This window comes from Podarcis filfolensis (genome assembly GCF_964270895.1).
Source record: "Podarcis filfolensis genome assembly, chromosome: 10".
In the NCBI taxonomy this organism is placed as follows: Eukaryota; Metazoa; Chordata; class Lepidosauria; order Squamata; family Lacertidae; genus Podarcis; species Podarcis filfolensis.
Genome location: NC_139612.1, coordinates 57,083,266 through 57,092,994, shown reverse-complemented (window position 1 = coordinate 57,092,994; position 9,729 = coordinate 57,083,266). Strand labels below are relative to the sequence as shown.

The following is a 9,729-nucleotide window of genomic DNA, read 5'->3' as shown; positions in this document are numbered from 1 at the left end:
GGAGTGAGTGCCTGTCTACCCTAACCCTGAAGGCAAGCTGACACCTTTCTATTACCTGAAGCTCACACCAAGCAACCTCCACTGTGGTCTCCGTGTCCAGCCCCTTGTAGACAGTCTTGAAGGAGCCTCTACCAATCTCGATGTCAAACTTAAGAAAACGGCCATCTGGGGAGACGGCCACAGCTTTGGTCTCCAGCTCCTCAATATCTTCCTGCTGTTTAGTCCGCTCTTCTTGCAGATCCCGGGCAGAAACGGCAGTGGTTCCCGCTGTACTGGTAGGGGGCAGTGGGGTGACCTCTATTCCATCCTCCTTGGACAGCAGCAGTGGGGCAACGTCCTTTGTTACCAACGCCTCTTGACCAGGCTGCCCCTCTGCGGGTGGAGGCAGAGGGGGTGCCTGCTGCAGGAGCAGCGTGGGAGCCTGGCTAGCAGTGACAGAAGCACATGCTGCCTGGATGACAGACTCCGGCGGCGAGCCCAGCACGGGCGGGATGCTCCCTCGGGCGGCTGCAGGAGGGGGAGGCGCTGCGGGCTGCAGCCGCGGAAGCTCCAGAGCGGTCGCATTCGAGTCGCAAATGACACTCCGGCGGAAAAAGCGGTGCTCGGTGGCGGCCGCGCCACGGCTGTCCTTGTCCATGGTGTGGCGGCGTCGGCGATACTCCTCGATGCGGGCCCCGCTGCCTTCCGAGCCTTCGGGGTCCCCGGTGCCGGCGGTAGCGGTGGCGGCGGCGGCGACCCCCAGCTTCTCGCCAACGGAGCTGTCCGAGCTGGAGCCGTTCTTGGGCGGGGGCGGCGGAGGAGCCAGGAAGCGGGGAGTCTCCGAAGCGCCCCCCGACATGGTGCCGGAGGAGGAGGGAAGCGCGGCGAAGGCGCGGGAGCCGCGGCGGCAGGAGCAGCACCAGCAGCTGCCGCTGCTGCAGCAGCAACAGCAGCTGACTCGAGGAGGGTCAATGCAAGGCGGGGAGCGCGCCGAGGAGCTGCTCTCGCGGCGAAAGCGGCGGCGGCGGCAGTGGAGGCTCCCGGAGGCTCCTCACCGCGAGGAGGAAAGGCAGCAGCGGCGACGGCTGTTGCTGCTGCTGCTGTGGAAGCAGAGCGGGCTGGGCCGGCGGCGGCAGGCGGTCAGTGTCCGCATCCATCCTGCTGCAGCGGGGGGCCGAGCAGCGGGGCCGACATGGAGCAGCAAACAGCGGCGAAGATGAGGAGGGATCCGATAAGGAGCGGGGGGGTGGGTCGCAGGAGAAAGGCGGAGAAGGAGCCGGGCGGGAGCCCACGGCAGGCCCCGAGCCGACGGGGTGGGGTGCGGGGCTGGCCGAGGCCCTTCCCTGTCGGGGCCGCGCGCGCTCTGCCTCGCCCCGCCGCCCGCTCCTTGCTTCGAGTCCGGTCCAGTCAGAGAGCCAGCCGCCGCCGCCGCCGGAGAGTCGCCTTCCGTCCCCTCACACGATGCCGGGACTCCCGCCGCCGTCGCCGCCCCTCCTTCCCTCGTTCGCTCCTCTCACCCGGAGGAGGAGGAGGCCACCGCGCGCCTCACGCTGCGAGAGTGGCTGGCCTGAGAGGCGGGGTGTGGGAAGGAGGCAGAAATTCGTAATATTATAATCGAAGAAGGGAAGACGAGCTCGTCCCGCCCGTCCGCCTCAGCTCCTTCCCGTCCTCCTTTCGCTCGCGGCTCCTGAGGGGAGTGGGGGATGGGCCTCCCCGCTGCCACCTCTCCCAGCCCCGGGGAACTCGCCGCGCTAAATGGCGACTGTACCCGAAACCGACACACACGCACACTCTCACTCACAGGGAGCCACAGAGACAGCAAGCCTCGGAGGCCACGCCCCCTTTTTCCGTCCGCACTCCACCGCGCCTGCGTCAACGCCGCTTCTCCTTCGCGGGTGCCTGGGGGATGTAGTTCGCGGGTGCCTCAGAAGCGGCCCGCCGCGGCGCGGCCTACAGGTCCCGTGATGCACCGCAGGCAGAGAGGGTTGAAGAGGAATTGGAGGGAACTGTGGGAGTTGTAGTTTTCCTTTCACAGAGGACTTGGAAGCTTTCTCCCCTCGCACGCGCGCCCCGTTCGCTGCCTCAGAGGAGAGTGCGTAGTAAAGGGAGATGGGGAGAGAGAGGAAAGGAGCCATTATCAGTGGGTTGAATTCTGAAGCGAAGGAGTTTCCCATCATGCTTAACTCACCTACTTTGGACTTCCAGCAGAAGCTGTGAACTTTAAAGGAGAACAAGTGCCTTCCTTAATTTTATACAGCCCAGCTTCTCAGGAGAATTGTTTCGTACTTCATATTTTGCCACCGGCGCTGGTTTTAGAGAGCTATGTGAGAAAGCCTAAATAAGTAAGCTAAATCTGTCCGTGGTTGGCGTAGTATGCCTTTCCATTTTATAGTATTTTATTGTTATAGTAGTGTTTCAGCGATTGCTTTTTTTTCTCCTTACGGCACAAGCTGTTATTTATGTGTTGTTTTTACCTGTATGGGCCTATGGCCGTAATAAATGATATTCTATTCTATTCTATTCTGTCCGTGGTTTTTTAGTTTAGGAAGCAATTCTATTCACATTTACCTGGAATTAAGCTCCATGGAACAGAGTGAACAGTTAGACTCACCCACTTTCTGATTTAAATTAAATGAGAGGTTTATTGTTAGGGATTGAACTAGATAGAACTCAAAATATGGTCAGGATGAAACCAGTTCACTTCTGATTATTCACATGGTTTAGTATTACAGTGGTACCTCGGGTTAAGTACTTAATTCGCTCCGGAGGTCTGTTCTTAACCTGAAACTGTTCTTAACCTGAAGCACCACTTTAGCTAATGGGGCTTCCTGCTGCCGCCGCGCCGCTGGAGCACAATTTCTGTTCTCGTCCTGAAGCTAAGTTCTTAACCTGAAGCACTATTTCTGGGTTAGCGGAGTCTGTAACCTGAAGCGTATGTAACCCGAGGTACTGCTGTACATCTTAAGCGGGCCAATAGTTTGCTTTGGTTGGTTGTTGGTTTAGTTAACAACATAAGAGGAGCTTGCTGTTGCAGGCCAATGACCCCTTCAGGCCAGTGCCCAGCTGAAACAATTTCGAATTCCAACCATTATTATTATTATTAATTTATTAAATTTCTATGAGCCTATGGGAAACATGAAAACAGAACCTGAGGGCAACAGCACACTATTTGTGATTCCCAGCAACTGGCATTTGGGGCTATTGCTTCCAACAGACACCATGGCTAAAAGCCTTATTATCTTCCATGAATTTGTCTACTCCAGCTCATAGGTTACCTAGTGAGTGAAGAAACAGCCCTTGCAGAACATGTTACCCCACCCCAAGGCAGCTGCTTATATCCTGCACTTCACAAAAGAGAAATTTCCTAAGTCAGGATGAATCCATGTATGTGTATGTCTTTAATGGTGTATGTGGCTGGAAAACATGACTAGTAACAGCTTCTTGCTGCATTTCTACACAGTGAAACGGGCAATTGAGCCATCAGCACATGTGGCAAACTACAAATGAAACTGATGTGATATCCTAGTGTAATCAGGAACAATCCTCCTAATTAATATTTGAGTTTCAGAATCTTTTTATGAGGGGACTGATTGGTTGATTTGATTAGGGGTCACCAACTCAGCAACTGTGGGCCTTCATTGCCTTCATTGTTGCGTGAAGGCAGGGGCCCCAGAATCTGAGCTTCAATTATAATAATAATAATTTAAAAAGTTAGGGCCCATCCGTACTATACATTTAAACCAGTATCAGACCACTTTAAATGGTAATGGTTTCTGTCAAAGAATCATGGGAACTGTAGTTTATTAAAGGTAGTGAGAATTAGGAGACCCCTATACTGTACTCACAGAGCTACCATTCCCAGAATTTCCTGGAAAGGGGGACAGGCTGTTATACCATTTTGATAATTCTATCTCTTGGAGGAGAACAGAGGTTTCTGAACCAATGACAGTCCCCCTGATTCTTTGGGGAAAACCATGATTGTTTCTGCTTTAAATATACAGTATAGTTCAGATAGGTAGGACCTTATTCTATAGCCCTCCTAGAAAGTAAGTTATGAAACAAAATGTACTGATAGCCTTCTAAACAATTTCAGTGAAATTAGCCAGCCTAGCTGCTCATGCCTAGTTTATTAGTGAAGTTAGATTCATAAGTGAACTAATTCAACACCAGGCCACAGAAAATCCTAAACCTAGGGTCTCCCCATCCCCATCCCCTTTTGTAAACTTTTTCTGCTTCACTCTTATTTTCTTGTGGTCCTTGGAATCTCTGTACTTTGCTCCTTTTTCCCAGCAACAACAATGCATTAATTCCTATAGTGGATTCATCTGAGTTCAGGAACTCCCTAGCAGTTATTTTCTGCAGGTATTACTACACAATAAGTGCAGGTGAATGTTAAAGAATCTTCACTCCAAATGGCAAATGCAAAATATGGAAACTTTGCAAAGAAGCTTAATGTCTCCTGTGATGCAAAAGGTGATGTCCAAACATTCATTAATAATTAACTGCACTGTAGAGTTAATGTACAGTAGGGGTATTCACGACTACTTCAGAAGTAAGGTTTTGTGTTTAATAGGACTTACTCCTAGGTGAGTGGGTACAGAACAGACTTTAGTTTAAGACTGCCATTGAAGAAAACAGAGGTATTGTTTAACAGCTGTATCTTCAAAATCAGGGCTAACAAGACTTGGCTAACTTCCTGTGGTAAACATTACAGTTTTCTGGGTGAAGGGGGAGCAGCAATGACTGATCTCTCTTGTTCTGTTTTATGCTACGCCCCCCCCCCAGCCATTTGTGTTGTGCCAGTCCCCACCCCCACGACACTCATAGCATGCTCTCAAAATCTGAAGTGTGTCCACTTTTCCACAAGGACTGATGACCTCTGAATTAGATGCTGCTTATCATATATTTGGCCCAATTCTGGTTTTGGTTTTGTTGTTGCTTTTTAGGGATGGGGGAGAAATTCCATTCCATGCATATTTAAAGGTGTACCTACCCAATTCACACTTTTGAAAACAACATATATCACTTTGTGTAATGTTTTAACTATACCAAGTTTCTTCTTCTTTTTTTCAGAAATATTTTGTTGTCTTCACAAGAGCAGCCCGATGAACTCAAGGAAGCCCTTAGACTTTTGTGAGTAAATAAGCCTTTTGTTTTGTGAACTGACTCAAAACCAGCTTTTAATTATGTGCAACATTTTAACATTATATTAAACAGCTTTGCAGTGTTGATTAAATACTTCATAACACTAGCATGCTTTAAAAATCAGCAAACTTTGTGCTGCATCCAAAATATTAAGTTCTGAACTCAATCTGTGTGATTCAGCCAAATACCAATGACTTAAGGAGCACTGCAAAACAAAAAAACAACACTTGGCTGTGAATGCAAGGAAGCACAATTGATTCTTCTTTATACGTCTATTGACTGGAACTTTCTTTCGATGACTGGTGCACTGACTAGAAGAATAGACAATAAGAAAGCAAGTGCTTAAAAGTCACCTAGACTTACCAGCTCTGTGTAATATGAGGCAAACATATGAAGAGCTTGCTGGATTAAGCCAACGGCCCATCTATTCCAGTCATCCTGTTCTCATACTGACCACCCAGATGGCTGTGGGAGACCTACAAGCAGGACCCAAACGCAAGAGCTCTCACCTGTGGTTTCCAGCAACTGGTATTCAGGATACGGCTTCCCCCTGTGGAAGCAGAGTATAACCATCATGGCTAGTAGCCATTGATCGTCTCCTTAGGATGGGGTGGGAGAGCCTCAGGCCCAGGGGACAAATGTGGCCTTCCAGGATTCTTCCTAAGCCAAACCCATTCCTAGTCCTACTGCATGCTTTTGCTCAGCTGGAAAGTGTCTTTAAACTGTGACAACGCCTCTTGAGGATGCTAAGGTGTCTATGTGTGCACAATTTTGTATGACTGGAATGTGGTCTTGCTTCACCAATGTTTTTTGGCCTTTGGCCCCACTCAGAACTGGCACGTGTCCTCCAGCAGGCTCCATATGTTGGATGTAGGAAGGTTCTATCCATGGACTGGAAAAGGTTCCCTAGCCCTGCATTAGAGACACTCATAAGGGCAACAAATTCCATTAGTCTATAAATTGAAGATGGTCAGTTTTTATATTGGTTTTTTTCGTGTTTTGAACTTTTTAAATTGCATTGGTTTAGAAGGAGATTAATAAATGAATGGTAATAAAACAGGATTCACTAGTATAGCAACTTTTTTCAGAATATAACATTTTGTTCACGTGTGTCACCTCTTCTGCATTATTCCTGTTGAAGGAGCCACCATAGCTCATCTTTTTTTGTGCTTTTAACTGTTTTTTCTTATGTGTAAATCACATTGAGACAGTGGTTTTTGAGAAGAAGTTATGATAATGATAATTTAAAAACAGGATTTATCTGTCAGCTTTTTCAGGATATAATATTTTGTTGCATGTGTGTCACCTCTTTTACATAGTCAAGGACCAGCCTTTGTATTCAAGTCTGTACCTTTTTGAGAGGTGAGAACATGCCTAAGCCCATTGAAAGCAGTGGTTTTAGGAGCACCTAACTCTGCTTGGGATTGTGGCAGTGCCAGTGGCAGTGGCAGTGCCAGGCAATCCTAGAGATATACAGTTGAAAGTTAGCCTCGTTGAGTTTAATCAGGCTTACTCTGTAGCAAGGGTGTTTAGGATTCTAGTTTTAACAAGTTAGCTCTGTGTACACATTTTGTAAAACAAATACTAAAAACCTTCAGGCTATCACAGTGCTGATCTGTAACCCTTAAATCCATAGACAAATTATTTTGGCATTGTCACACCTTGGGGTTCTTCCTTCCCCAAGCTTACTATTGATTTGTAAGCATTTTCTGAAGCGTGATCAGAAATGAAATATAGTTGCTGTAACTGGTTAATGGTTCAGTCACGCCTCTTCTGAACCCAAACTCATATCTGCCAACACATTAAAATCTGAAAGACATATTTTCTGTTTCTACATGCTCACCACCTCCCAACTCATGTACAAATTATTTCCATGTTGTTTTTAGAGATATGAGCAACATGCATGAGCAAGCTTATGACCTGAAAATGTGTGGCCTGATTCTTTGCATACTTGCTCAGAACTCAGAAGGAAGTTCCATTAATCCGAAATAATTGCTTCCCTAATGTTGGCCAATAGTGCTAATCACCAGGAATTTTATTTATTATTACATTTATATCCTGCCAAAGAACTTGAGGTGGTATACATCGTTCTCCCTCCCCATTTTTATCCTCTCAACAACCCTGTGAGGTAGGTTAGGCTGGGAGACTGTGAACGGCCCAAGGTCACCCAGGATTTGAAGCCTAGTCTTCCAGGTCTTAGTCTAACACTCTAGCCACTGCACCTCATTGGCTTTGTGCATGTGCTAACTGGATGGTAATTGCAGAAGAATGTATGAATGGAAGTGGAAATGTCTTTCTCCCTGCCCCCATTTCCATAAAGGAGGAAGTAACTTTTCCACTGCTTTCCCTTGCAGCTTTCTAAACTCTGATGGGCTGTAAGAATAATTTGGAACAGCTCTAATGGCCCTAGCCTGCAGTAACTGTTTAGATCTTGTGATACCTGACAAGTCTACAAATAGATCATTAAATCTTTGTATTGCTGGCAGGAGAACAGGGAGGAATAAAATACTAGCAGCAATACCTCTTTCTAGGAAGCATTGAGGCTGAAAGTTACACATAAAACAGAATTTAATTTGAACGAACCACATAGAAGGAGGCTTGTAGTCTGTGGTTTTGGGGCACAGCATTTTTTAGATTTTAGCAAAAAGGTTCTAGTTACTAAGGCTTGTGTAGCCATTGGAAGGTAGGACTTTAGCTAGAATAAAGATGCAAGATCAATATGTAAAATATATGAGACACTGTTGTTTTATATACCACTAAGCTTTTGACCATAAATCATGTAATTTAGGAAACGATGCTGTGTGGAAGGACAATTTAAATAAGTAAGGGCATTATAGTTCATAGGGATTTTGTCTCTCCAGGGAAACATAGAAGAACAGTACAGTCATACCTCAGTTCTCAAATGCCCTAGAACTCGTATGTTTCGGCTCTCAAATGATCGAAAACCGGAAGTGAGTGTTCCAGTTTTCAAACATTCTTTTGGAAGCAGGACGTCCGGTGTGACTTCCTGCAGCCAATCATAAGCTGCACGTTGGAAGTTGAACATTTCAGAAGTCGAACGGACTTCCAGAACAGCTTCTGTTCGACTTCCAAGGTACGACTGTAGTTATGTGGCAGTGGGCATGGAGTAAGGACTTACAAGAAATAATTCTCAGCACCCTTGAGAAATTGCACATTTATTTAAAGTATATGCAGCTGCTGATGGTGGCCAAATCACTTTAAAAACAAAACTTTACCAGAGATAAATTAAAACTATTTGTTTCATTACATCTTACATTGTATTTTAAAATGGCAACAGCAGCAGCTTTACTGGCATTCTTCCTTGTTTCCTTTGTACAGCAGTTAATAATTGCAATTTGGATAGTTTACAGAATCCTCATGCCCATTCATGCCTGTGGTGTATTTGTCTGTAGAGTGAATATTTCTTGTGGAATCATGGGTGTGGGCTGTAAACAGCTTTTTGCTCTAGATTTTCATTTGCCTCAGGTATCTGAGTGGGATGCTTGTTCTTTCAAATTTGTCGAGACCTCTTTTCCCATTTAAGTTGAAGAGAGCTTTTAACTTTCCAGCTGCACTATACTCAAGATTCACAGGGAAAGGAAAACCCTATTAGGGAAAGAATAGATGAAGGAATGGAGAATATAACTGTTTAATGATGCACTTTTAAAGGGACCAATATGAACCCAATATATATTGGGAATAAATGGATCAACTGGGGCTGCCTTGACTGAATTCCCTCAACCTGGCTCAGCCAGAGATAACAGTGGTATAATGCCTCCATTCCAGCTCAGTCAAAGCACTCTCAGCTGAGACTAGTGTAAAACCCGGAAAAAGGATGCTTTGGGCAAGGGAGACTTACTCCTATTCCAAACTCCTTTCAGCTTAGTAATATGCCAAACCCATTGGAAGTTACACTAGCAAAAAGGGTAAGTCAAATGATTTGTTAGAGGCTTGTTTTCCCTCTGCCAGGCTCACATGCCCTTCAATATTTCTCAGATGAAAATAGGGACACCCCATTCCATCACAATAATTTTACTATTTATATCCCACATATCTTACTGGGTTGCCCCAGCCACACTGGGCAGCTTCCAACATATATAAAAAATAATAAAACATTTTTTAAAAACTTCCCTATGCAGGATTGCCTTCAGATGGCTCGGAAATTGGGTAACTCCATACCATCCAACATTTCTCCAATGAAAATAGGGACATCCTAAGAAAAAGTGGGACATTCTGGGATTAAATCAGAAAGCAGGATGGCTTCTCTAAAGTACCTCTAAAAACATTGCAACTTTAAAGCTCTCCAGCTATTCTAGGAAGCTCTGAGCACCTCGTCTCATAACTTAAATAAATACTGCCCACAAATAAGATATTATTATGGGAAAGGGAAAATAGCAAAATCAGGCGATAAATTGATTAAAGATGCTGTAATAAATTCAATTCCTTCACTCTTTTTTTTTGCTCTAACAACATGTTTTAATAATTTGCAAGTTTTATTGCTCAGAAATCTATGAATACATGATTTATTTGTTTTCCCTTTCAGATCAAGTCAATCTGTTTCCCCTTTTAGGATTACTCCCCACCCCGGCTGCCTAAAGAAACAGG

General features: G+C 45.7%; 2 protein-coding genes across 23 annotated transcripts in view; one reads left to right on the top strand and one right to left on the bottom strand.

The window, feature by feature from the left end:
* The window catches only part of WNK1 (WNK lysine deficient protein kinase 1), a 107,001-nt gene extending 105,229 nt beyond the window's left edge, over nucleotides 1–1,772 (bottom strand). For all 20 annotated transcript variants that reach the window (XM_083572190.1, XM_083572179.1, XM_083572192.1 and 17 more), the window contains exon 1: nucleotides 56–1,772. In XM_083572190.1, coding sequence (XP_083428316.1) covers nucleotides 56–838 — 783 coding nt within the window. In that variant the 5' untranslated portion in view covers nucleotides 839–1,772. The remainder of the gene's footprint in view (nucleotides 1–55) is intronic.
* Nucleotides 1,683–9,729, top strand: part of NINJ2 (ninjurin 2) — a gene marked incomplete at its 5' end in the record, with an annotated part of 91,662 nt that continues 83,615 nt past the window's right edge. Inside the window, 2 exons of one of the 3 annotated variants that reach the window (XM_083572432.1) lie at nucleotides 1,683–1,935; nucleotides 5,053–5,112. In XM_083572432.1, the coding sequence (XP_083428558.1) occupies nucleotides 1,683–1,935; nucleotides 5,053–5,112 (313 nt within the window). Of the gene's footprint in view, nucleotides 1,936–5,052; nucleotides 5,113–7,990; nucleotides 8,219–9,667; nucleotide 9,729 lie in introns of those variants that run through there. The other 2 variants (XM_083572434.1, XM_083572433.1) reach the window with 2 other exon arrangements.